Source organism: Alosa sapidissima, chromosome 11, assembly GCF_018492685.1.
Source record: "Alosa sapidissima isolate fAloSap1 chromosome 11, fAloSap1.pri, whole genome shotgun sequence".
Lineage (NCBI taxonomy): Eukaryota > Metazoa > Chordata > Actinopteri > Clupeiformes > Clupeidae > Alosa > Alosa sapidissima.
The window spans coordinates 17,377,182-17,404,622 of record NC_055967.1 but is presented as its reverse complement, the minus strand read 5'-3'; the positions used below and the strand labels follow the sequence as shown (position 1 = coordinate 17,404,622).

The window sequence follows — 27,441 nt, the reverse complement described above, 5'->3', positions numbered from 1 at the left end:
TGAAAGTAACTTACTGCGTATAACTGTCTTGTCATTGACTGACACCATGGTGAAGTTAGTTTCACTTTGCCAATGAGTTCAAATAATAAACGAGTGCAAATGCATAAAGGCTATGCTAGGTTTTAGTAAAGCAAAAAGGTTTAGTGGAATGACTGTTCCATACGGTCTCGCAAGCATACTCCTTCAAATGTGCCGTTGACTGTCAAAATACCGATGCATTCTTTGACGTCGCTCTTTGCACCGTTAAAGGGAACGACAGATGTCATTCTCATAGGTTTAAATGATGTTACGCCCCAAACACACCCATGACTGATTAAGAAACCTAGGGACACCTTGTTGCGCCATGCGCTCGACGTTTGATAACGAAAACACTCCCAATGTGGACTGAACATCCTACTAAATTTGAATAAGCTTTTGACTAGTGACGATGCGCTATAGACTGTCATGATAGGGCCCAGAGGGGTTCAGAGAGTTTAAAGATTCAAAGGATTCAAAAAAGTTTTTATTGTTTATCTATAATGACAGATTGCCATTACATTACATTACATTACATTTGAGGCTCATAGGCTTGGGTTAGAGTAAAATAAATAATTAAATAAATAGGTCTATTTGTCCATAGACGTATTTATCTTTGTTAAAAGTGTATGATTCAGGTAGCTATTTGTTACAAACAGTGGTCCAAAACACATACAGTATTTTGGAATTAAAATGATGTAAAAGCAGAATCAGGTGAAAAAAACACTGTATGACAGAGCAGAGACTTTTAACATTGCTTCAATGAGACTCAAGTTGTCGTGACGGTGCTGTAGGCCTACAACACTTTACATTTACAATTTGGCGTAACATCAGACTGAAAAACAACAGTATGTCAACATTCATTAGATAATAAAAAATCTCACAGCAGTTGACCCTGTAACGTTTATGTGTGCGCTATGACATGGTGGCGGCACTGGGAAGGTACTGTTTGACAGTTTCCACGATCGTCATCACCTCCGCCATGGCACCTTTTCCTGTGATGTGGACAAGAACAAACAGAAAGATATGAAGAGTTCAGATGCAGAAATTAGAGTTAAGATGCAGATGCAGAAATTAAATAACGATGGTGAGTATGAGGTGAATGCTCTCCACACATAGTATACAGTATGTTAATCAAATCATTTTGCTTCAAAATCCGCTAAATATCACTCTCTTCCTGGTCTGAAAAAACAATTTGTAAGCAAAAACCTAACCCAAGCCTAATAAAAATGCTCAGACAGATGGGTACCCTTTAAGGTTTTGCATCTGAACTCTTCATTTATAACAGGGTCACACTTTGCTTAAACTAGCCTTAAGGGTCATTCACACCAGGAACAATAACTTTAATAATAACAGCAAAAAAGTATTGTTCTAGCTAATAGGCCTATGAATGACAACATCCACATATAAACTATAACAATAACAGCATTTTCAGAGCGATTTTGATATGATAAAATGCTGACAGCCGATCAGAAATGAATAAAATGATGCTTAAGGAATTATAAAAAAGATGGGACTTGTATAAGTTCATATTTTTACATGATGTATTTACAGTCACTGTTAGGATTTAATTTAGGACTTGGGTCAGTATCACATATAAGAATGTTTACCTATGTGACATGTACATGACACAAACACCATTAACTACTCGGATAAATCCTCATTGGATAGGGCTGGATACTACTATGTGTGCCACAGGACAGATTCTATTACACTGATAAACAATAAACTGTAACTAAACAATAGACTTGAAGTTACTAAAGGTTAAGGTGAGATTATCACATGATCCTGAGAGACTATGTAAGAGGTGGGAAAACAGAATAATCTCTCATTGTTGAGAGTGATTTCCGGTATCATCATCTGCCAGACGTCTCACCTGCAAGAATTTAGTGTTAATTTCGTCAAACGAGACGAGAGAAAATATTTTCGTCAACGACCTTTTTTTTTCATGACTAAGACGAGACGATGACGAGATGGCAGTAATGTCCTGAAACAGTGATGCATTATTGTTGACGAAAAAAGACGAGACTAAAATGTTTTGCATGAAATAAAAACTAAGATAAAATCTCTCTTCATTTTCGTCTACAAAATGAGAAGACAGAATATCTAGCTGTTAAGTTTTCAAAATATTCCGAATGAGTTCATACGCAACAGCTTTCCTGTAGGCTAGTCTACGTGCTGTTGCTGCAACCCTGTGGCTGCAACACGAAACTACATGGAACAAGAACACTAGATATTTCTGCCAGAGTTAAAAGCTAACTAAGCTTTATGCACAATGCTACATACCCAGAAGTTGAAGCTTCTCTCATACAAATTAACATCCCCCAGAATGTCCATACGAAAATGTTCATCATGTAATGTCAACTATTTAACTAGTTAGACTGATGATGCAAAGTTTGCTAGCAAGTAAGCTAATATGGAAAGTTCGCTAGCAAGTTAGCTATGGCTAAGATGGAGAGTCTGTTTGGGGAATGTGTTGTGTTTGGGCGCATATCGCCATCTAGCGAGGCAGAGTAAAACATTAATATTTTGGCCTACGACAGTGTTTCTCAAACTTTTTCAGTTTCAGGACCACTTAACCAACCCTAGCTAAAAAAAAAAAAAGATTAGACCTACTTCAACAGTAGCCTATAATTAGTCTACACAATAGGCCTACTCACTGAACCACCTTGCTTATTACAGTGCATGAAAATGCACTGTACTGTTCTTCCTAGGCTTCTTATTATTATTCCGCTTACCACTTTTTCCGCACGCAATTGTAAACTGTAGCTTGACTTACCTGTGCATGTAAACATACTGACTGACAAAAAATCAGAATGAGTAATTATAACAGACGAGTAGCCCTGTGGACACAATATTGTTGGAAAATTGAGATGTGTGAAACACTATTTGACTCAAATGGTAATCAGAAATAATTTGTTATAAAAAAAAGACTAAAATGTGTTGACTAAAACTGACTAAGACTAAGATACCTTTAGTTTTCTTTTGACTAAAACTAGACTAAAATGACGAGACCTTTAGTCGACTAAAACTTGACTAACAAAAATGATATTTGAATGACTAACTATGACAAAGACTAAAAAGGACATTTCATCACAAGACTAAGACTAAATTAAAAAATAGGTGACAAAATTAACACTACGAGAACTTTATGTTTGTTAGCCTGCTTGTTTTCACTCCCATTGTACAAACAAACAAGAAGCATGAACTCACAAACTCAAAGTTGAAGTTACACCTTTACACAATGACACACACACACCTTCATCTCCGCACACCAGCTTCTTGGCGATGCAGGGGATCTCCACATAGCCGAAGTCAGTGAGCGTGCTTATCTGTCGGGTAGTGATGGGGTGGTTCCACATGGCCGTGTTCATGGCTGGACAGAAAAGCAGAGGACGACGTAGATCCCACGCCCGCACAACGCACGTCTGCAAAGGACAGACATCATACCAGACACATGTCTGTTAGTATATGTTGCCTACTAAACCTGCGCTTGTCTGCTAATCACAAACTAGTCATCGAGTGACTTAATGCCATGCTTTACACATCTGTCAGTGGATATCCTAATATGACTGACAGCGTTGTAAGCCTATGCCATAGAGGAACTTGGAGGCCACATAATGTGCACGTGTCACTCACAAGCGGATGCCATCCAATGACTGAACCAGCACAACAGGACGCCCCTACTGCAGCTGCGGTACTGCTCTACAGTAGATTTCAGTTCTCAAGTTTCTAGATAAACTGTGACCGGCACAAACAAAAAAAAAAAACACTGTTTGCAGATAGCATTGTGTCAACATTAGAACAGTTTTTCCAAGATCCATACCTGATCTTTAGACACAAGACTAACCCAAGGTGAAGAGTAAGCATGGCGTGCTGTTTTGAAGCCAAAAACCTTAAAGGCTTCTCCTACACAGGTGCCTTTATTTAATAGGGGTATGGCTACAACATGTACAGTATAATATGTATGGGTTTGAAGTGTACATAGGGTGTGTATAGGTGTTTATATGGTGTCAAGAGCTTCCCATGTTGTAAGATGAAATTCCAGTGCACTGGCCATTTCTGGATCCCAGGTGCTGGGGTGTTTTGCACTGGGGTGGAATGGGTGTATTGCACTGGGTTGGAATGGGTGTATTTATGCTGCTTACTCATTAACTTTTTTTGATTGTTAGTTTTCATAGTGTGAAGTGTACTATGATAGTCTCTATTTTTTAAAGCTTCCCATGTTGTGTTAACATTCAGAGGCAGTTTAGTCTCTTTTGTTCGATAAACACACACACACACACACACACACACACACGAAATACACACACCAGGAGGTTATCACAAATGCCGCTGGCGATCTTGCCCAGGGTGTTGGCGTCCAGGGGGGCGATGAGCAACAGGTGTGCCCAGCGTCGGAGCTCGATATGCAGCACGGGGTCAGAACGCTGTGTCCACATCTAGAGCAGGACACAAACAATATGCAGCACGGGGTCAGAACGCTGTGTCCACATCCAGAGCAGGACACAGACCACAAGCTCTAGACACAAATAAGTCAGACTTGTTGTGCAACTCTGGTTCCTCTTAGGATGTGTGAGATCTTAAAGTGCAGTGTGTCTCACACACACACAAAATCAGGTGATACACCATCAAGCCTCAAACATAGATATTGGTGTGAATGAAAGCCTCCAATCTTCCTCATTTCAGCTGTGTTAAATACACTTACGCATATACTTATGCATATATTTACACATATATATGTGTATATTATTTTGTTAATATCAGGTTAGATAAAGACAGTACATTTGACGAGTAGAATACACTTTGCACATTGCTAAAGCAAAAGCAGGTTCCATACAGGTCAGAGGTGGGCACAAATACAACAAAAAATATTTTGTTACAAACTACAAATACTGGCTCATCCCTACTGAAAACAACAGCTAGAAAACAGCAAAATACATAAATACCCACACAGGTGATTACCTTTATGTCTGGATAACTGGTGTTGTGCTTCTACTCACATGAAGAGCTGGCAGTAAGTTGTAAGTGCTAGCTTAAGGCTTAAGTTCAATGCTAACCAGGCTAATAAACAAACCATGCTACCGTGAGTAACGTCGAAGGGTAAAGTCACGTGACTTCTTTTGTAGTCTGTTTATGAAACAAAAGGAGCAATTTCGCTTTTTTAAAATAAGGCAAAATAGGGCCTGGCATTTTCACAGTTAGAAGATTATTACTGTATACACACTGAAAAATTTTTTTGGTAGATAACTTCGCTGATTTGGGCTTCACAATATTTTTTTAAAAATAGGTCTATGGGACTTAACATTGAAGCTGCTCTTCGATAGAAACGCAACCACTTGGGGCGCTGGTTTTCACTTTCCCTCCCTAATTCTACCTTCTTCTCTTTCTGAGCAAACCTTAACTCTTAAGGTAGTGCTACGAGGAGATATTCTCTGAAGAGCTGGGTCTTCAGGAGTTTTTTGAAGATGGAGAGGGATGTCCCTGCTCTAGTAGGAACTGGTAGCGCATTCTACCAACGAGGAACAACAGATGAAAAAAGTTTGGATTGACCTGAGCGTACTGGTGGCAGAGCTAGACGATTTTTGTCTGAAGAGCGCAACGGTCGGGGGGTAGCATATATGCCTGTATGAGGGCATTCGAGTAGGTGGGAGCAGTAGGTTTAGCTGGGAGGACCAGCAGTTTGGTTTTTGAGAGGTTTAGCTGGAGGTGGTGTGCCTTCATCCATGTAGATATGTCTGAGAGGCAATCCGAGATCCGTGCCGGGACCAAGGGGTCATCAGGTGGAAAGAACAGATAAAGCTGTGTGTCATCTGCATAGCAGTGGTATGAGAAACTGTGCAAATGGAAGGGGGCCCAGTACTGAGCCCTGGGGGACCCCTGTGGTGGGATGGTGAGCTGTCCAAGCCATGATACGTTAAACGAACATCCTGTGAGGTAGGATTCAAACTGATATGGACTGGGTAATATGTTAGGAACAAAGGGATGCCACTTCGTTATTTGGGAATGAAAATGATCAATCCACAGAGGACTGAATTCAAAGACCCCCAAAAAATCTAAGTGGAAAAAATGACGCGGCAAGCTAGTCCATTTTGCTTGAATTTCAGCGCAGCAACTCATGATGGTACTCAGTAGTTCGTATGGCCCCGACATGCTTGATGGTATCGGGGCATGCTCCTAATGAAACGGCAGATGGTGTCCTGGGAGATCTGCTCCCAGATGTGGATATGGCCATCACTGAGCTCCTTGACAGTCAGTGGTGCAGCCTGGTGGTGTTGGATGGACCAAAATATAATGTCCCAGAGGTGTTCAATCGGATTTAAGTCAGGGGAATGTGGGGGGACAGTCAATAGTATCAATGCCTTCATCCTCCAGGAACTGCCAGCACATTCTCGCTACATGTGTCCAGCCATTGTTGTGCACCAGGAGGAACCCAGGGCCCACTGCACCAATACAGGGTCAGACAATCAGTCTGAAGTTTTCATCCTGATGCCTAAGAGCAGTGAGGGTGTAGTTGTCTTGCCCGTAGAGGTGTGTGCGTCCTTCCAAGGATATCCCTCCCTAGACCATCACTGGCCCCCCACCAAACCAGTCATGCTGAATAATGTTGCAGGCAGCATTACATTCTCCAAGACATCTTCAGATGTCACATGTGCTCAGGGTGAACCTGGTCTCATTTGTGAAAAGCACAGGGTGTCAATGGCGAACCTGCCAAGTTTGTATTCTAAGGCAAATGCCAATTGAGCTGCACGGTGCTGGGCAGTGAGCATAGGTCCTTCCAGAAGCCATCAGGCCCTCAGGCCACCTTCATGAAGTCTGACAGTGTGGTCAGAGACATTCACACCAGCGGCCTGGAGGAGGTCATTTTGTAGGGCTCTGGCAGGGCTCCTACTGTTTGTTGTTGTACTGGTCCTGCTGCTGGGTTAAGGACCCTCTACCATCCTGCCCAGCTCACCTAGAGCAACTGTCTCCTGGAATCTCCTACATGCTCTTGAGACTGCGCTGGGAGACACAGCAATCATTCTAGCAATGGAACATATTGGTGTGCCATTCTGGAGGAGTTGGACTACCTGTGCAACATTTGTAGGCTCCAGGTACTGGCTTATGCTACCAGTAGTAACACTGACCCTAGCCAAATGTGAAACTAGTGAAAAATCAGTCAAGGAGGATAAAGATGGAAAATGAATCATTTGCCACCACCTCTAAAACCCTTCCTGTTTTTACAGGAATGTTTCTTCCTTTCTTGTCAAAGTTTTTGGAGAAAGTGGTCTTCAAGCAAGTCTTGGACTTACTATATCAGAACAACCTGCTAGACCCTATGCAGTCTGTTTTCAAGAGTCATTCTACTGAAACTGCTTTTCTGTCTGTGACCGAAGCATTGAGAGTAGCTAAGTTCTCATCTAAGTTGCTAAGTCATTAGTATTCATTCTACTAGACTTATCTGCAGCCTAAAGGATCAGTTCTCTGTTTACACACTTCCTTGGGTGAGACCATTCGCTCCCATTAAATTTGATTATCACTGCTATGTGGACGATAGTCAACTTTACCTGTCTTGAGCTTTTGGTGTTTCCACCACAAAGCACACCCAAGGACTGGGCACTGAACGCACTAGCCAGTGTCCTAAAAGTGCTGGTTCACTGACTAGCATAAACCCTAATGTGTCAGGAGGGAGCTAAACTCATAAGGTATTATGTATTTAAATTAGCTTCATTGACAGGCATAATCATTTTATGGGATGCAAAATGTTAAACTACAATAAAACAAAATGGATCTTTTCAAACAATCACAGCCTTAAAAGAAACTTTAGCGTATGCTAATTGGCCCCACCCACCTCAATTGAATTAGGCTAACAGTAGGATGTGTTGGACTGGGTTATGTACTAATTTATCTAACTCTGAATGGGTGTATGTACTAATTTATCTAACTCTAGGATAGAAGACAAAATAGCTAATTTCCCAAAAGGCAGCATATGTTTCTTTAACTCATTGAATGCCAAGCTGTTTTCGGAAGCTTTGTCCTAGAGTGCCAGCAATCTAGACCATTGTTGATGATTTTTGTACAGCCACAGCATATTCTGTGTTATAGCTATGAACACATACAATCGCTCGTTTAAAAGGTGAGACTTGAAGCTCTCAGTGGGTGCAAACCGTGTATTTCAACACGCCTCTGTTCCTGAGAAATCCCAAGCTAAACAGTGGCTAGTTTTCATCAAAATCACTGTTTTTTTCTAGAAATGGAGATATAACGTCTTTCATGAAATATGAAGTGTTGCCTGTAAACTTTCCGGGAAGTGATCAGCGAGACCTGGCGAGACTGCCACCTAGTGATAGACCCACGAAAATGGCCTGGTTTTGAGATGACGTGCATGCGTCACTGATTCGACCCAAAGCGGCAACCGAGTTATGATAAAATGTCCAGATAAAATGTCCAGATTGTGCGTTTTCATGAGTTTTCGATCGTCATATATTTCATTTTCATTCATCACAGAGTTCCCAAAATCACATATAAGGTGTATTAGAGTGTCTAGTTTCGTAATTAAAAAACAGAGCTAAAAACGTAATATTACGTTATTACGTTGACTCAACGCATGGGAAGGAAGGCACTCAATGAGTTAAGAGACTTGACAGACGCTAGCAACCATGGGTTTTAGCCTCCTTGCTAGCATGCCAGCCTCTAGGGGGCAAATTAGAAGGATTGAGCCCAGGCAAGTGCAGAGTTTAGTCACACAGTCGAAACTTCACACATAGCCTAAACGCACCCCAGTTTTTGACTCAGTGTCAGAATGTATGGCTACTTCACTAAATAAAACTTAAATAAAATAAAATCCAACATGTCTGCCATTTTAGTTATGCATGATTGTCTCATTATGTATTTCATAATGCTGAAAGATGGCTATAGACACATCATATTATGTGTTAAAAGCAGCATAGCATTATAAATGTAGGAAAAAAGGGCATATTTTGATGCCACTAGGGGGCGCTATGTGTTGGGGTCCATTTCAATTTTTGATCACTAGGGGTAGTACTATACCTGTACCAAGTTTCATGCTTTCTGCAAAAACTGAACGATTCAGGTAAAAATCTGGCCTTAGTCGCTGTACTAACAGAATTAATTGGTGGAGAACTTGGTGGAGAAAACTCTTTTCGCTTCGGGGAGGTCTTTGCGTCCGTCTCCTACATTATTTATGCATATCTCGGTAGATGTTATCCCATGCAGAAATCCTCAGCTATTAGGTACTCAAGATCATGTGGTCAAAGGTCATCATATGGGGTCCATGTCCTAATGTTCTCCCTCAGTATATCTTATCTGTATCGTTTTAAAATGTTAGTCTTGTAGAACTTGACTAATGCCTTTATTAGGAGATTATGTATGTATGTGTGCACTAGTGTACAGTATATGTGCATGTATGTGTACATGTGTATGTGTGCTATATATTTGTTTGTTTTGGTGGCTTTTCTAAATATGGTTCTCTCCTGTAATATCTTACCATACTGATTATGTGAATATGCTTTGGACAGAGGTGGGGCAGGCTGGGGTGGTTGGTTGTGAGGAAGAGCTTTAGTATGTGCGATTGTGTAAGTGTCTTGTGTTACTTTGAGGACCCCCTCCAAACGAGATGTTCATCTCAAGGGGTTATCCTCCAATAAATTCATTTGAATTTGAACTTGACAGACCTGACAATTCAAGTTAGTGACTTTTTCATTTTTTTCAAATTTCAATGTTACGCTACGCTAAAGTAGTTAAATACGTATTTAAAATACATATACTGGTAACTAAAATACTGCCCATGTTCGATACAGGTATCTGTCACCATGATCAGTTATTAGCATGAATACATTTCTGGGTCAGAGTAAATTGTACATAGCTAGACAGCTAAATAACAGGGCTCCATATCTTATTAACTGGGGCAAAGGTCTCTTTGAACGTAAGAGTCTAGTGCCCCCCTCCATAAATAATTAAACATTGCAGAAGAAGATCACTTGAGATCAAAGCTTGTGGAAGCCTATAACTGTGGGAACCGGTGTTTATGGAGGGCCGATCTAGGCTGACGTCTGAGAGAAAGTGGAATAGAACATTATGTCCAATATTCCAATATATGGTTTAATGTTCTGCATTATACCCAATATTCTAATATGTGGTTTAATGTTCTGCATTTCTCATTAGTGGGTCACTTTGATACTAAAAGTATGATTCTAGGTAATGACTGTATGATATCTGTACTGTCCCTGTGTATATCTCTGTGTGACTGTATTTAGAGATAAGCAGGAATATTATGACTTTGCAGTGTTTCACTGTTCTGCATGGCTGCGTCAGTAGCTATCTGCTCCGGATTGCCAGGTTGCCTCTAATCAGTGTAGTCCACGTGAGATGGGATGACCAACGCCATCTCCCATCAGCCTGGAAGGATACTTAAACCCTAACTATTTCCTTGTCTAGTTAGAGCAGCTGATGGATCTTTAGGTGAAGTCATGCTGTCTCTCCCTTGATGCGCATCATTGTAAATAAACTCTATTCCTGATTTTTCATACTAATGGTCTGGCTGGGTCTCTATTAAATCTATGGTATCAAAATTACCATCAGTTTACGGAGGTCTTACCGAGATTGATAAGGATTATATTGATCTATTGAATTAAGGATTGTTCTTTTTACCAAACTTACTGTGTGTGATCCCTCAGCCCGCTGGAAAGACGCACTCTCGGTAAGTAGTACGTTTTGTTCCTTTAAAGTGCTACAGTCCACGTTGGGTGATACGCTGCAGCAACGCTGGTCGGTCAGCTGTAAGCGATCTAGGCCCTTGCTGGACAACAAGGGAGAGGGAGTTGAGCAAGATTACTGTTGTATGGGTGATACGCTGCAGCAACGCTGGTCGGTCAGCTGTAAGCGATCTAGGCCCTTGACAGAATTGGGTATTTTGCCCCGAAATAAGGAACAGATTGTGTGCGCACACGAAACCGGTCTAAGTCAACGAATCTCCTGAGAGTTACAGATGTTTTGAGTACGGGTCTGGGCGAGAGATCACATTCACTGGGTTTGCTAAATTGGACAATCTGTCAAATTTTGAGACCAGTCACTTTACGGTAACCAATCAGAAACATGAGTCTATGAGTTTATGTCTCCACATGTACGTCTATGTATGTTTCTGACCTACGGGTTATGTGTATGTGTGCTTTGCAATTGTCTGCTACTCTCTGATACTAACATGTCTGAGTGTTGACCTGTCTCTGATTGAACTATTATTTGGCATAGTTTGTTCGGAGCTGCAAAGCTATTTGAATCTAAGAAAACTTCCGCCTCATCTGCGTTGTTAAGGGAAAGTTAACTTACTTGGCAGCTTTGTCTGTCTGTGGCAGCCACACATGGTCAGCAGCATTAGTTGGGCCAAACTAAGATAAAGGTGGGGACGCCTATTCAAAACATCCCAGTGCTGCTAACATTGTGTGTCAGCCAATCAAATATACCACAAATATTTAGGAGAAAGAATCCGTCTAAAAGTATAGGCTACATGTATGTGTTGCAACTAAAGACTGAGTTGGTTTTGTCTTTGTCTTCTCTCCTGTCAGTCGACACGAGGCCTGAGTGAGAGTGTGTGTGTGTTGGCCAGCTGATATGCATGAAGGTCACATTTCTGTTACAGACTGTAACTGAGAATACACATAAGAAAGATACATCTGACAGTTAACTATATTGAATTGTTTTTTTTTTTTTTTGTTTTTTTTTGCTTCCTCTCAATAAGAGAATTATTTTTGTTTTTTTTTGCTTGGGATTCAAACTTGTTTGATTTACTGAACTATTCTCAACTAAACTAAAGCCAAGATTTTGTTAAGTGTTTGAAGTCTAATTCCTTCTCTCCTGTTGAGTTGTTCCTTTCCACAAAGGTAAAGGATATTCTGTGGTCACCATTGAGGGCACTCTTGCTGGTACGGAAAACACTAACACACTTAACTATAAGGTACAGATCTTCTCTGACTTAGCTGTGTGTGTGTGTGAGTGGTTGTTATCTCTGCACTTGAAGGTCAGGGAGCCAGTGTAAAGAGAGATAGAGAGTGGAGAAGAGAAAAGAAGTTTATTACACTTGAATTATGAAGTTACAAATATTTTATATCTAAGTTCAAACAACTTGAAGGTGTTGCTTGTCAGAGTAGTGTTAACTTCTCTTTTAAAATTACGCTTTGATGTTGATAGCATACTATATTAATTCTCTTAAAAATGGCAAAACATGCCTTAATTATTTTATTTTGTTTGTTTTACTGTCAATGCTAAAAGAGACATGTAATGCCCTTGTTTGATATTCTTGTTAGATTTAGAGTTTTGGAAAATTATGTGCCATTGAATTACAATTGTCATTTAATAATCTCTACAGTCCTAAGTGTTTTTTCCTTTGGAACAAAATGGAGGGGGGTGATCTTTCAGTCCTGGTTCTGGGGATGGGCCTCTGGAAACACCCGTAAGGGAGCTGAACACGCAGCAACGGGTAAACCAGAGACTTACAAGCAGACCAGGGCTGTTAGGTTGCTTCAGCCCATCATATATTTTTTTCCCTGGTGATTCAGGCCCTAGCCCTAGAATAAGATAATACTCAGAGAAGCCTGAGATTCTAATATATGAGAGATCTGCTCACAACAACAAGTAAGGTAACAAACCACCAACATTTGATTAAGTGACTACCCATTAGGGGAATTGTATGACTATAGGTGTAGTTACGCTTGACTTATGTAGCCACTAAAGTATATAAGCACTCTTAGAATGTAAAACTCTTTGTTTCAACCAGCTGTGCTGGTTTGCAAAGATTAAATATAATTGGATGATTTTGATCACTGGCTCCTGTCTCATCTTCTTGATTCCGAATTGATTTACCTAACAAAATTGGTCCCGGGATCCCAACATCTGGGGTCAGAACGAGCTTTCTGAAAAACCGTACATGGTGAGGTCTGGGACCTTGGATTTGGAATCCTGAAAGCCCTTGGTTGTCTGAGACAGCAAGGCGAGATGGCTGACCTTCTGACCCCCAGTGACGGGATCCTACTGAAAGGGAATTCTCCTGAGACGTCGGAGCGAGAACCAGTGATAAACCAAAAGGCAAATGTTCGGTGAGTAAAATAAAAATAAATAAATAAAAATCTCCTCCGTAGGGAGTCAAGGCTATTTTGTAGTAGTAGTCTTTGGATGAAAAGAAACCCAAAGCGAATAGGCTCAGGGGTGATTCATCCTACTGTAAATAGAAAAACCTAGGTTTATGAGATCCTCTTGATTGAATCAATGACTAAAATGTCATAGGGTCGCAACCTCCTACATCATCCTCCAGCTTTTTATATACATTTTGATATCCGATCTCCGCCTATGAATATCTGTTGTTTTAACTAAATTTAGTGAAGCTTTGCAGGGAAAATGAAATGCTGTGTGCTGTGCTATAAAGAGTGTTGGATGCCTGGACCAAAGCATCAAGGCCATCCTTGCTCTCCCCAATCCACTACAAGTCACAGGAGCACATATGCAAGGTGATGGGTATGTGAATTATATCAGGTTACATATTCCAGTTTTAGTTTAAATTTTTGATTTGTAAATTTAATAAAGGCCCCATAGAAAGTATGACCATTTTGCTTAAATACAGGCTAATTGTTTCCCCAAGCTTCCTGCTCCCCATGCTAATAGAACCTGACCCAAGTTATCCTGTTCCACGTGTAGGCCGCAAACACTGGAAGCCATGCGGACACTATGTTCCTGCTTCAAGGTAGACACAGATGTGTTTTGACTGTTGATTGGCTAGGTGTGTAGGCCTTGAGCCCTGCCAGGTCCTGCTTTGAGTGAGGCCACCATACACTATGGTGAGCGACTGGCTGAATGGGCGACAGTGGAAGACATACAGGTTCTGAGGGCAGAGAAGGTTCTGGATAAAAGGGGGGAGAGGGGCACAAGTGGCAGAACTTTTAGCTTGGACATTATGTATTAAGCATTGCTCCACAATCTCGTGCTTCTGGCAGTGACAACACTGACAAGAGTTGAAGCATATCGGTTAAATTCATACATGGGGACCAGTTTAGCAAAGTTGTAATCTTACCAACAGCAGTGAATTTATCAAATTGTTGATGCTCTGACACACTTAGCTCTAGGACACAGTGTTATAGGCGACAACATTTTAGCTAAGGGAATAATCTTGCAGCCTTGCTGCAGATCATAAGGGGGAGTCTGATTAAGAGTAGTCTGATAACATAGACAGCTAGCTCTTGCAGTGTATCAAGTTATGATTAAAGATAGCTTTTTCTTTCATGGAGGATGAGAGGTTGTTGATGTTCACTTCACTACACTGAACTAATATTATTTCATATGGTTCATATGTTTATTAACAACACACCCACTGCAGTTGTTATATTGGTATCATTATTTTTTTTTCTGTTTTTTTTTTTGTTTTTGCAGCTATACAAACCAGTATCAAGATGATAATGTGGTATGATGACATACATACTAGACCATATCGTTTACAATTATTTTGGATACAGCAATACAATAAAATAAAATAAAACACACCTTTCATTTGTTTCAGACGTTCAGAATATGTTCAGAATAAAGTGCTAACCAAGTTCTTTAAAACACGTCTTTAGGCCTGCTTTAAACAATGTGGAAGGTTCAGATAATTTAGCTTTGCTGTATGATAAACAATTCTTGATATGAGGCACACACAAAAAAAAGAGTATCTATGAAGATCATGATCATGTGAATTTATATTTCATTGCTAATTACCAATTTTGGTGATTGATCATAGCAGTATTGCAATTGAAATCTTTTAATAATGTTAGCTGAAACTTAGGAAGCACTACTGGGGCCTTGGGCCCAGATATGTATATCTATGTGTTTTGTTTCAGGTGCAATCAGTGGTCAAAAGGGGGAGCCTTACAGACTCTACACTTTTCCTTTTGTCTATTGTTTCTTTTTCCCCATATAACTGTTATTGTGGGTAATATGGGTTATTGCTTTTATCACTGGTACTCTGTGGTATGTAAACTTTTATTTTTCACACCCTGTGAGAAATCAAGACAGTCAGGGCCACTTTTATACATGTAACCATGTTGTTTCATTTGATTCATTTCCTTTATTGGGTTCTATTTGAGAATTGCTGAGAGACATTTCTTATGTGTTTTGGTTTTATATTCAGCTTTGCCTAAGTATAACACATGGTAAAGAGACACAATTACTGCATTACTCTCAGTTAAATAGTAGGCTCATTCTGATTCAATCAGATTTGTGCTATTGTTTGGTGTCAAAGGCTTCAAGTCTTTTAAAGGGGGACTTCAGAGTCTTGGATTCAGAACTTATTATTTTTTATATACATGTGATTTAGGTCCTGATGCCTCTAAATCGGTTGATAATCTGAAAAGGTGGTACACCAATGGGATTATCCCAACCTGATATAGAAATTATATAGACGAGTTTCTGAATAGTTTAGGGGGATTGACCAATATTCTTTTTGATTTACTGTGGTTGTTATTGTACACCAATAGCTATTTTTCATAACTTATGAAGAAATCAGTTAAATCATATATCTAGTCATGTACCTGCTTATTTGGATCTGACTAACTTTGATGAAACAACTGTATAATCATTTACATTTTGTGCATTTCCCAGTGGCAGTATTTGATGAAATGTTCCAGCCATAAAGGCTGAAAAAGGGGGACTGAGAGAAAGTGGAATAGAACATTATGTCCAATATTCCAATATATGGTTTAATGTTTTGCATTATACCCAATATTCTAATATGTGGTTTAATGTTCTGCATTTCTCATTAGTGGGTCACTTTGATACTAAAAGTATGATTCTAGGTAATGACTGTATGATATCTGTACTGTCCCTGTGTATATCTCTGTGTGACTGTATTTAGAGATAAGCAGGAATATTATGACTTTGCAGTGTTTCACTGTTCTGCATGGCTGCGTCAGTAGCTATCTGCTCCGGATTGCCAGGTTGCCTCTAATCAGTGTAGTCCACGTGAGATGGGATGACCAACGCCATCTCCCATCAGCCTGGAAGGATACTTAAACCCTAACTATTTCCTTGTCTAGTTAGAGCAGCTGATGGATCTTTAGGTGAAGTCATGCTGTCTCTCCCTTGATGCGCATCATTATAAATAAACTCTATTCCTGATTTTTCATACTAATGGTCTGACTGGGTCTCTATTAAATCTATGGTATCAAAATTACCATCAGTTTGTCTCACTTCACACACATAGATAAGTAAATAGATATGTAGCCATATTTGGGCCAGGCATTTTGACCTTATTAATCTGGTCACTTTTTCTGTTAACCGACAAGGTTATTAATGGTTATCACACATTCTTTTCCCCCTTTTATTACAGTCACGGGGACACAAATCAAACCACTTTGAATACGACCCAAACCAAACACCAGAATACTGTAATTTGTCGCTCTCCAAATCCAAGTCAGACGTCAGAGGGCACGGCACTGGTGATTTGGCACTAGTGTGTGTGTGTTTGGCACTAGTGTGTGTGTTTGGCACTAGTGTGTGTGTTTGGCCCAAGTGTGTGTGTTCCTCTACAGGGATCACCTGAAGCATACCTCCCACTCGTCTTTATCGGTGTACACTCGCACAGGTATCTCAGCGACGTCATAGAAATGACAGGCATGCTCAGTGGTGACCACACGCACCTCCACCTGAAAAATGCAAAACAAAAACAAACCCATATAAACAGACATGGCATAACGCACATACACAATTAGACTCAGAGGGAGGAAGTTGGCCTGGTCGTACAGTCAGGAAACTGGTGCCTGTACCATCAGGAAACTGGTGCCCCCCCCCCCCCCCCCCCCCCCCCCCCCCAAACCTGCTTCATACTCCCTTCTCTCTCTCTCGCTCTCTTACTATGACAGTTAGGCAGAGATAACGCCTGGTTCCCATCGGGGAGAGGAGGTGACTGAGAGCAGCGCAGCACAGCGGCCCGCTTCATGAGCCACCTGAGCCGGATGAGGAGGAAGAAGGAGCTGAAGCATGGCTCAGATCTGGGCAGCAATCAAACCTCCGGAGCTTTATCTGCAAGTCTGTTGCATCTGGCACTCTGCGTTTCAATGCAAGTTGCAATATTAGTGTTGGTGAGGATCTTGCTTACCTTTTTCAGTAGTTATATTGAGCACTAGTTTCCCACCAAAACTCCTACTGTTTTAACATACTTGTTCCCGTTTAAGAGTTAGATGACGGGATTACAGGACACTGTGACTTTGTGGTCCAACAATAAATCAGCCAGGCTTTCAAACGAAACAGGGCATAAGCTGGCATTGCAGGATGGTGGGAGGCCTTGCACTAATCTGAGTTGATACCCACTTGAAGCAAATTACTAATGATGACTTGAAACTGAGAAGTGAACAAATGATAAGCAAGTTGTTCAAGCTACAGTATTCCAAGTTTCCTATTTCAACATGGGCATTTCTAATAGATACAAATCAGAAACGTAATGAGCTATATGGGTGGCATGGGCTCCAGCCACTAATCACTGGCATTCTAATGTCCTGTCACATACAAATTACACAACTCATGCACACACTATTTGATTTCACATTTAGCAAGGCTGTACTACGAACAAAACTAAGGTTGATCTATTTCAACATAAGAGTCACTTTCTTTTCAAGAAACAGTAACAGTTGGAAACACATGGATGAGTCCAAGCTGCACATGCCACTCAGAGCTAGGTGGTCAAACTTTCAGTGTGGTCTGTTCGGCAGGCGAGGGGTCAATCTGAACAAACCCTGGTGAATACTAGTGTAGACTTTAGACATACTGTATCTCACTTGTCCCTAAGCAATGCAACCATACACATAGTGGTTGGTCTCACTAATTCCGGACATCACCCATGCAGACAGACTGATGCCATAGAAAACCATGCATATTTGCAAAGTAAACAGCAAGAGACGCACATTTACTAACTTAGGGGGGTATTCTCCCATGTGCGTAAGAGTAAAAAAAAAAAACACGTTACTACGCGCATTTCAGCCTGCACGAATTCTCCCCTCTGTAATGTACACGCAATAGAGGGAGTTACGTGTTTTGGGAGGAGCAACCCCAATATCTAGGCGTTTCTTATGTATACAACTCTTGCGCGCATTCTGCCACTGACTTAACTTATTGACTGAAATAGTGTGGTAAGCTTAGAGTCTACTGAGAGCAGTGTTTCCCACAGAATTGAATTCTATTTGTGGTGGTGCTAACGGATTTAATCACGATTTACAGTAGTCAGTTGTCTTCTATGCCAACAACAATCCTTGCAGGATGTTTAATGTTTTCTTTAAACGTGCATCCAGGTTTGTTGAGGGACAGAGACACAAGCAGAGGCTGTGCAAAGGTGCACATAGCTCCACAATGAAAGGATTTCATCCAATTTAAGAAGTACAGTATAGAACATCATTGTGTGGCATTGTGTGGTTGATATTGTGGTGGGCCGCCACAAATAAGTCAATTTATGGGAAACACTGGAGAGTCTACATGGGGCAACTTTTTGAGCAATGTCGCCTGGCAATGTTGCTAAGTATTGTGGCTCTGGAAAGTTTCTGTTGATTTTGACCAAATGTTTTTTTCAAAAGAATTTAAGGGCCCTATCATGACATTCTAAAGCGCACAATTTGCAAAGTTCTAATCCAAGGAGCAAAACACCTCCACAGATTAACACAACATTACACACAATGTCTGCTTCACCCTTTTTGCAAAACATTACACACAGTGATTTGTAAAACTCTACACACATTTTCACACCTTAGACATGGATAAGGATTGTGAGGTTATGTGGTGTCTTATTCTGATTAACTGATTCAAACTCAGAAGAATTTTGACAAAGCAAAAGGATACTGCAGGTGTAGCTTTGGTGTAGCTTAATACATCTCGGAGCATTGGTTCATGAAGCAAGCTACCAGCATCCTGTCTTTACACAGCTTATATACCTATTTTCAGTAGCATCATTTGTTTTTGTTAACTCAGAATAGAACAGAACTCCTATGTCCTTCTTACCATTTTAGGTAATGCAGCATATGTGCCTAGGTATTCATTGTATATTTCTGCAAGTGACCTCTGACCCTGTTTGAACAGCCGCTGAGGCTTACCATTCTGCCTCTATGGCCTAGGCCTCTATTCCCTTATGGACCCTTTCAACAAGGTAAACAAAAACAATGCTTGAACGTTCTATTTGGGCCCCAATCTACTTCCTCTGCATTAAGATAACATATGGAATGTTAAAAAGGAAGTCTTGTGGGGCCAACTATGATGCTGATAATGGAACTCTCTTGAAAGGGTCTATAGGTAAATGTCTAGCTGCATGCCCTTGTATGTAAGCTCCCGGTCTCAAGTATGTATGCCTTAGCTGCAGTATAATCACCACATGGACCTCAGACAGTTTTCCCAGTTGTGGAAGCACACATGTGCTAATTTGAAAACGCAGCACTCAGGTGTGCTATATAAAAGGCAGCAGGTGAGTTCAACAAGCAGCAGGTGAGTTCACCTGTCTTCAACAAAAATGGAAGGAGAGAAGAAGAGTGAGAATGAGAGGGGGAGCTCAAAGAGGAGATGGAGGAGGTAGAGGAAGAGGCAGAAAGAGAGATGATGAATAGTTACAGTATTCTTGTTGCTTAGTTTTTCTTCAGAGTCAAAGTGTGTGTACTTCATGCAGTAATTTTTATTTGTTTACAGATTGTATTTGTTTCATTGATTTCATTGTTGGTTGATTACTGTAACTGATTATGGTACGAAATACTGTAAGTATTGAAATAAATACTTGAAATATTCAGTCTGCATCATCAGTGTTGTGCAGTGCTTGGTACGTTTATACTAGGCCTATTTGTACATTCTCCCTATATCTCAAACTAATCATGAAGAATGTTGTGGGAATGTTGTGGGTTTTTTTGACGTCTAAATTATCCCCTTACATAACAATGTCTGGCCAAAAATCTAGCACATGCTATTTCCTAAAATTATTATTTTTTTTTTCAAATGTGTTTCTTATTTATCACAGCAGTGTGGAACTGGCTGCAATAGTGTCTGATCATTGAGGACTGTGTTGGTTAAATGAAAACTAATAGCATTTTTACAAATATGTGTATATCTTTTGACTGAAGTGTGTATGTTTTGACTGAAGTGTGTATGTTTTGACTGAAGTGTGTAATTTTGCAAACAATCTTAGAATTATGCAAATTGAGTGTGGTGTTTGGATAACTGTGATTATATTGTGAAAAAAAGAACCCGGTTTTCAAAGTTGTGTGTAAACAATTGAAAAAAAAACTGTATTATTATTAGCATGCTCAAAGTTGGCTTTTCAAATTTAGTTCAAACTATTCTTTTTATATACTAAAAGACGGTATTTGGCTAAATGTGTTTCAATGATTCAAATCACTGTAGACCTGGACTCACAATGACCTAACCTCATATAGAATTAGGGAACCTTAACTTGACACTTGTGTCTCCATCACATTTCAACATAAACACATTTCTTTTTCTCTGTGTTGAGTTTGTAAGCAGCAGGTTGTATGTAATCTGAAACTAATAAACGACTAAACGTCGCCATCTAGTGGCGATAATATAAATCATGATATGACTCCAACTTGCAAGGGCATTTTTTATAAGGGAACTTCGTCCGTTCTACTCACCCCGGGAATCTGAAGAAGCTGACCCACCAGTAAGGGTAATTTAAGTGCCGCGACACTGCCAGTTACACATACAAGAACATGAATCTTCGTATCAGTCGCATGTGACAAGTCGGTCGGACAATGTACTCCAACGCCATCAGTCTGCATTCTTTAACGTTACTTTCTTAACACTTTGCACACATACAGCTAAGCTATAATTGTCAGGTGCTCTGTATTGTATTCCATACATCAAACGTATTGTAATTCTACGTCAAAAATAAAGTTCACATGGACAACAACACCTGACAACACAAAATGACAAGCCGCGTCTGTCTGTCGTGAGCGAGTGTTGCTTTAACTTCCGTAAACATGGCTTCTTCGCCCTTGATGTGATAACAAAAAAAGAAATAAAAAAACTAAAAACTTGCTACAGTGCCTCATCTGGCCTGGAAGCACCACTGCAACATCCATGAACAGTTGCCGAATTTAAATGTATCAAGCAATTTAAATAATACACGCATTTGTATCTTTATAATTAAGACATCATAAGTAATTGCATTCGACATGTTTTTTTTTTTTTTTTAAGTACTGTTGAATGCACCATGATAAAAAAAAATCGTGGCACGTGCACGAGCCCGTCAACCACTACTTTAACTGGTGGGGCGCGCACGTTGGCCTCGCCGAATATTCTGGGCAAATGATACAACCTATCTTTAGAAAACCGCTTCCGCTTTCGCGATATGCCTGAGGGACCGACCTCATTCATTCTTGAGATAAAGTGAAAACGATTGATTGTACTACAATGCAGACACTCACTCCTCATGTTTACTGGGCTCAGCGACACGGAGAAATCTACCTGCGAGTGGAGTTGAGCGATGCTCAGGTAATGTTATGTAGCCAGCTAATGGCTTGAGAAGACCTCAAATAAAACATTAGCGCTGTACTTTGAACTGATGGCCAGTTCGAAGAAACAGACGATGGCAAGCTACCAAACTTGACAACTTTACATAAGCCATATTTCTTTTGGCTCGCTGTTTGTAGTGACATCTGATTTGTTTGGCTAGTGCCAGTCGGTGTGTGCTTTGACTTCTGTTAGCAGTAGTGTTAAAAACTAGGCAGTGACAGTGGTTGCTGAAAGCTGATAAAAGCTGATAATAAGGCAGTGGCATAGTAATCTCACGATGTATCACATATAACGGATCTTATCAATCAGTAACCTCTTGATAATAGCCTACTCATTGCCTGTTTGTTGCAAGGTTGTGTGAGTGAGTTCACACAACTGGGTTGATGTAGGGTAACATCACTGTTGATGAAGTTGAGTCTCCTGAATCACAGATAGGGACATTCACGCTAAACGTGAAATAGCTTAACGTGACTCGAATGTCCCAAAAACAGTCACCATCCATCACCAAATGTCTCTGCAATATCTCTTAACACGTTAACTTGTCAAAAAGTGTCCATGACAAAAGATGTCAAAGAGAATTTTGGTGATGGTTGATCGCAGTTTTTGTGACATTATGATACGTTGAGCTTTTATCACGTTCGGAGACATGTGGAATTCTGCAGGCTTCGAAAGCGCAGCCACTGACACTTCTGCATTGACTTACATTTTTGGATGTTTTAAACTAAGGAAACGCCATATAGCACCTTTAAGCATTGCGCATCTGTCCCAACAGATGCTATATGGTCATGTTACACTGGGAATCTCATGCATTATTTAAACGCTTTATATATTTATAAGCTTCTCTGATAGTAGCTCTTGTTTAGGTTGAAGTCTAAATGTCAGTTAAGAACAGACGTCCAAATGAGAAACCCAACTTGTGAAGGAACATTACAAATTTTAATGAACTGCTAAAGTAAAAAAAAAAACAACCAACAACAATGAACTTTACAATCGCAACAATGACAGGATTAGCATGCAAGCAGGTGCACCACTGCCTATCAAAACATCTCGGATACTAACCCTGTGTGTAGAGAGTGTTTGTTTAGAAGAGTTGCTTCAACTTCTGAATTGTGCAAGTTCATGAATAGCACATAGCTCAACTGTGCTGGACTGTGCTGTGGTGTGGTGTGCTGTGCACTGTCTGGTGTGGTGTTGTGTGGCTCCAGTCTCTGAGCAATGCAGTCGAGCATGTTAACCATGGGGGAAAAAAAAACACGCAAAGCAAAAAGGGGAAAGGGAGGAGTTTGTTGCCTGATCTCATTATCTGTATGTTTAATTTCCTGTTCCCTTCAGAATCTCACCATCAGAGTTGAAGAGAACACCCTCACCTTCAGGGGTAAGTTGTCACTTTCTAAACTAGTGCTAGAGCTGTTCTGACTACATGTACGGTGTTCTCCTTATCAGTATGAGAATCTATGTTGGGTCTACAGAAGGATTCTGTTATTGTTGTTTTTTACTTTTTTCGTTTTGAGTATGAGCTCATTATTCTAGTCATACTCAGCTGTTTGTTTGAGCCCACACAGCTCCAGGTCGTCAGCCTGTTATGAGGTGAAAATTCAGTCTCTCAGCCATGCACCCTGTAAAGCGATCTAATGAGATCGGGGTGTTTGTGTTGTGCTAGGCCAGGGGCATGGAGCCAAAGGAGAGAATGATTACGAGTTCAGCCTGGAGTTCCTGAAACCTGTAAAGCCAGAGGTACGCTACGATAGTCCCATCTGTCAACCACAATGCAGCATATCCCGTGTGGGTGTGGGTGTGGGTGTGGGTGTGGGTTTGTGTGTGTGTGATAATGATGCATAATGAAGTTATCACGCTGCATTGTGCTTTGGCGCAGGTGTCCCACAGATCCACCCAGAGGCAGGTGAACATCACAGTGAGGAAGCAGGAGCACGACTGGTGGGACCGCCTGACCATGCAGGAGCGCAAGCCGCTTTTCCTCGCGCCCGACTTCGACCGCTGGTTGGACGAGTCGGACGCCGAGCTAGAGCTGAGGGAGAAGGTGAGAGACAGAGTGTGTGTGTGTGTGTGTGTGTGTGTGTGTGTGTGTGTGTGTGTGTGTGTGTGTGTGTGTTTTATATGAGATTGAAAGATTAAATAAACAAGAAAGAAAAAGAAAAGTGAGATGGATGGGAGTGGATGTTGTTAATCACAACAAGACACAAACCTAGAGCACACACAGATAAATATTTAGTCGGTTGTAGCATAGTGAACACCTGCCTTAGGGAGTATATGCTGCTTGAGATCTTACACTTTGGTCTGTTTATACTTCTCAGGAAGAAAAACTCAACAGAATTAGCGTTGAGTCAAGGACTCGCAAAGACCGTGAGTGTTAACTGTAAAAATACTCTCTCTTTTTCAGCTTTTTTAAGATAGTACACTGTTGAATTCTAAGGAAACTTGATTTGGTTCTTTTTCCCTTTCAGCCTACTTGGGCCTGAAAAAGGGTTACCTTTTCATGTACAACCTGGTTCAGTTCCTGGGGTTCTCCTGGATCTTTGTCAACATGACCGTACGTCTTTTCATCTTGGGACAAGGTGAGAACACCACACAGTACTCACAGTAGCTGTCTGCAAGAGGAAGAGATCTTATCAAACAATGAGTCATTTTGTAACTGTGTTTGGTGTTGCAGTAACGGCTGTTGTATCTCACAGTGTCAACTGTACTGTGGTCCTACTTGAAAACTAAATGAAAGTGCCTTATTAATTTGTGTTCTGTAACAAAGACACTGTCAACAACTGACATTTTCTGTGTCAACAACTGACATTCTCTGTGTCTGTAGCACCTTATTAATTTGTGTTCTGTAACAAAGACACTGTCGACTACTGACATTCTGTGTCAACAACTCTGACTTGTTCTTTGATAAGGGCTACATCTGCATCATCATGCAAATCTTTCTGAAAGCTTTTTATGGTAGCGTGTGTGTGTGCGTGTGTGTGTTGGGGGATGGGTGTTGCATGCGGTTTGGCTGTGCGGTCATATGGTAACCAAATTCAAACTCAAACTCAAATTCAAATCTCCGTCTCTTTCTACTCCTGTCTTTCTTTCTGACAGATTCCTTTTATGATACCTTCCACACCATCGCTGACATGATGTTCTTCTGCCAGCTCCTGGCCGTGTTGGAGGTGATGAACCCAGCCGTGGGGCTGGTCAAGACTGGCATTGTTCCTCCCATGATTCAGGTTCGTTGCGGAAACGTTCCTCGGCAAGATAACTCTGCAGTTTCAGACTATCTCTCTCTCTCACTTGAAATAGAGTGTGTTGTTTGAATGATGTGTGTGTTTTTTTTGTGTTGAAGGTGTTTGGGAGGAACTTCATCCTCTTTATCATTTTGGGGTCTCTGGATGACATGCAGAACAAGCCCGTGGTGTTCTTCGTCTTCTACCTGTGGAGCTCCATTGAGATTGTCAGGTGAGCCTGACACACTTCCTGTTACTGTGGGTATAGATAGATAGATAGATAGATAGATAGATAGATAGATAGATAGATAGATAGATAGATACTTTATTGATCCCCAGGGGAAATTATGTACACGATATACTGAAGCACAGAGCAATTTCTGCATTCTCCTCTCAGGAATAGGAAGTTACGGCTTTTTGGCTTTGGATGTGATGATCCCTGTGCGTGTCTCGTCTAATTAGAGACGTCATAGCTCTTTGACTTAACCTGCTGTGTACATTCTGAACTGAACTTCTCATGTGAACAAATGGACGTTACTGTCTGTGTTCTCCTCCCTCCGCTGTGTCTAGGTATCCGTTCTACATGCTGGCGTGCATTGACACCAAGTGGAAGCTACTCACCTGGCTCCGATACACCATCTGGATCCCTTTGTATCCACTGGGGGTGATCGCAGAGGGTGAGTTACCTTCTGAGCGATGTTAACTTGCAGCAAAGGTTACTCAGGTTTATGCTGTTTCAAATGGTAGCACAGGGTGCTAACACCTTAAAAAGATATACCTCCACTATAGATCTCTTGAATGAATGAACGAATGTCTCATATATCTAGTCTGAGGCGTTTCAGGTTGATGAAAACTTGCGAGTGGAATTAGATGACACGTGTCTCATCTTTTGGTCTCCTTCGTTCTTTTGCAGCGGTGGCCGTTATCCAGTCCATGCCCATCTTTGATGAGACCAAGCTGCTGAGTATCCCACTGCCCAAAGGCCTGGGCTCCAGGCTGAGCTTCTCCTACGTTCTGCACCTCTACCTGGTGCTCATGTTCTTAGGTAGGTGTTGGAGGCTGGGGGCATTGCTAATAAAGGGCACCCATAGTGATGAGTGTTTGGGTCAGGGCTGAAAATTAACTTTGGTACAATGTGAACATCTACCAGCCACTCATAGATATATGGTAGCTTTACTAGCCACTCATAGATATACACTCATAGCTATATGGTAGCTTTACTAGCCGCTCATAGATATACACTCATACTGTAGCTATATGGTAGCTTTACTAGCCGCTCATAGATATACACTCAGCTATATGGTAGCTTTACTAGCCACTCATAGCTATATGGTAACTTTACTAGCCACTCAAAGCTATATGGTCACTTTACTAACCACTCAATGGTAAATCACTATTTTGTGTCTGAAAGCACCAGCCACTTTTATATTCTACTAGCATTTGGCTGGTGGCTGTACATTTCCATCCTTGCTTTGAATGATTTTTTGGCCACTTACTTAACGGCAGCAAACGGTGGTCAGTCTGTTTAGTGAAGTGGCTCACTTCATAATTTCCTGAGAACCCTTGAGAACAGGGCCTAAATGAGGCAAGAGGAAGTAGAACTATATTGAATCGTACCACAACTATGTTAGAATCGCACAGATATGTAAATGCAGAGACCTGTCATACTGGTCTGTATGTTTGTAAATTGAAGCATTCTCCCTAGTAGTTAGGATTTATCTTGGTCCTACCATTTCTAAGGTTACCCAGAGGAAGCAGCTGGATTCCAGTGAAACAAATCTACATAGAACTCCAATCTGGCCTTTAAATTCCCTAGCCTGACAACCCATCAAGAACCGCACACCTGAGCTTACAATCTTAGAAACGTGCTTTCCCACAATCCCTTATTGCACTAAGACAGGCATCCTCTCTGACAGCCCCCTTACAGAGCTCTGATTGGTTGCTATTTATTGTTCTTTTGCAGGACTCTTCCTCAACTTCCGCCACTTGTACAAGCAGAGGAGAAAGCAGCTGCGCACCAAGAAGAGGAAACCGTACTGAGCGCTCCAGACATAAAGAGCTCCAACACTGTACTTCCATCATCCATCCACCTCTCCTTCCTCCCTCCCCATTCCGTCCATTATGACATCACCTGCACGCCCCCCACCCCACATCTCTCTCTGAGGGACCAGTACTCTAAACGTACCTCGCTACCCAGCCCAAAACAAACCAACAGAAGTGCATTATGATTGGTTTTAATCCAGATACAGTCCTCTTAAGCTTCAAAACCTATTCACTTCCAACACAAACCACACACACACAAAAACACAGTGGAAATGAGGACCGAAAAAAACGCCCAAAACATCACATACTTGAACAGGAGGATAAGCCTGGCACAGGAAATGTACACCTGAACAGTGTGGTGTGTGAGAACCTCAGCTGGCGGGGAGGGGTTGGTCAGAGATGAGAACCGGAGCGGTCATATTTACTTCTCCTACTGTCCAGCGAGCCGACCCACCGAGAAGAGGAGAGCTGGAACCTCAGGGAAAGTGGCAGTGAAGGAGTTTGCAGAAAGCCCACTCTGAAGCGATGTTTTGTTTATTTACCATAACAGATGTTTGATGTGTCTTGATGTTGCTGAAGAACATAATGCTAATAATAGCTTGGTTTCAAATAAATATTTAAAGCAAGTACTCCGCTTCCAGAGTTTATTTAAAAGCAC

The 27,441-nt window shown here is 41.1% G+C and overlaps 2 protein-coding genes across 5 annotated transcripts in view; one reads left to right on the top strand and one right to left on the bottom strand.

The window, feature by feature from the left end:
• Positions 1–20,992, bottom strand: part of ppcdc (phosphopantothenoylcysteine decarboxylase) — a 36,665-nt gene extending 15,673 nt beyond the window's left edge. For 2 of the 4 annotated variants that reach the window (XM_042110333.1, XM_042110332.1), the window contains exons 1-5: positions 20,643–20,990; positions 16,581–16,676; positions 4,329–4,457; positions 3,275–3,443; positions 900–1,010 (exon numbers count right to left, since the gene is read on the bottom strand). In XM_042110333.1, the coding sequence (XP_041966267.1) occupies positions 931–1,010; positions 3,275–3,443; positions 4,329–4,457; positions 16,581–16,676; positions 20,643–20,789 (621 nt within the window). In that variant the 5' untranslated portion in view covers positions 20,790–20,990 and the 3' untranslated portion in view covers positions 900–930. Of the gene's footprint in view, positions 1–489; positions 1,011–3,274; positions 3,444–4,328; positions 4,458–16,580; positions 16,677–20,642 lie in introns of those variants that run through there. The other 2 variants (XM_042110331.1, XM_042110334.1) reach the window with 2 other exon arrangements.
• Positions 20,993–21,294: 302 nt separating this feature from the next.
• Positions 21,295–27,409, top strand: hacd3 (3-hydroxyacyl-CoA dehydratase 3). Its single transcript, XM_042110314.1, has 11 exons — positions 21,295–21,504; positions 22,858–22,900; positions 23,186–23,259; positions 23,399–23,563; positions 23,838–23,886; positions 23,988–24,098; positions 24,616–24,743; positions 24,860–24,972; positions 25,311–25,417; positions 25,654–25,785; positions 26,704–27,409. The coding sequence occupies exons 1-11, from the start codon at positions 21,424–21,426 to the stop codon at positions 26,778–26,780; spliced, it is 1,080 nt and encodes a 359-aa protein (XP_041966248.1). The 5' UTR covers positions 21,295–21,423; the 3' UTR covers positions 26,781–27,409.
• Positions 27,410–27,441: the final 32 nt, after the last annotated feature.

Bases quoted from the DNA above. Each gene is read 5' to 3' on its own strand.
- hacd3 (XM_042110314.1), top strand. From the start codon at position 21,424: ATGCAGACACTCACTCCTCATGTTTACTGGGCTCAGCGACACGGAGAA. The intron at 21,505-22,857 runs GTAATGTTATGT...TGTTCCCTTCAG, and splicing joins TGGAGTTGAGCGATGCTCAG to AATCTCACCATCAGAGTTGA. The intron at 24,099-24,615 runs GTGAGAACACCA...TCTTTCTGACAG, and splicing joins TCTTTTCATCTTGGGACAAG to ATTCCTTTTATGATACCTTC.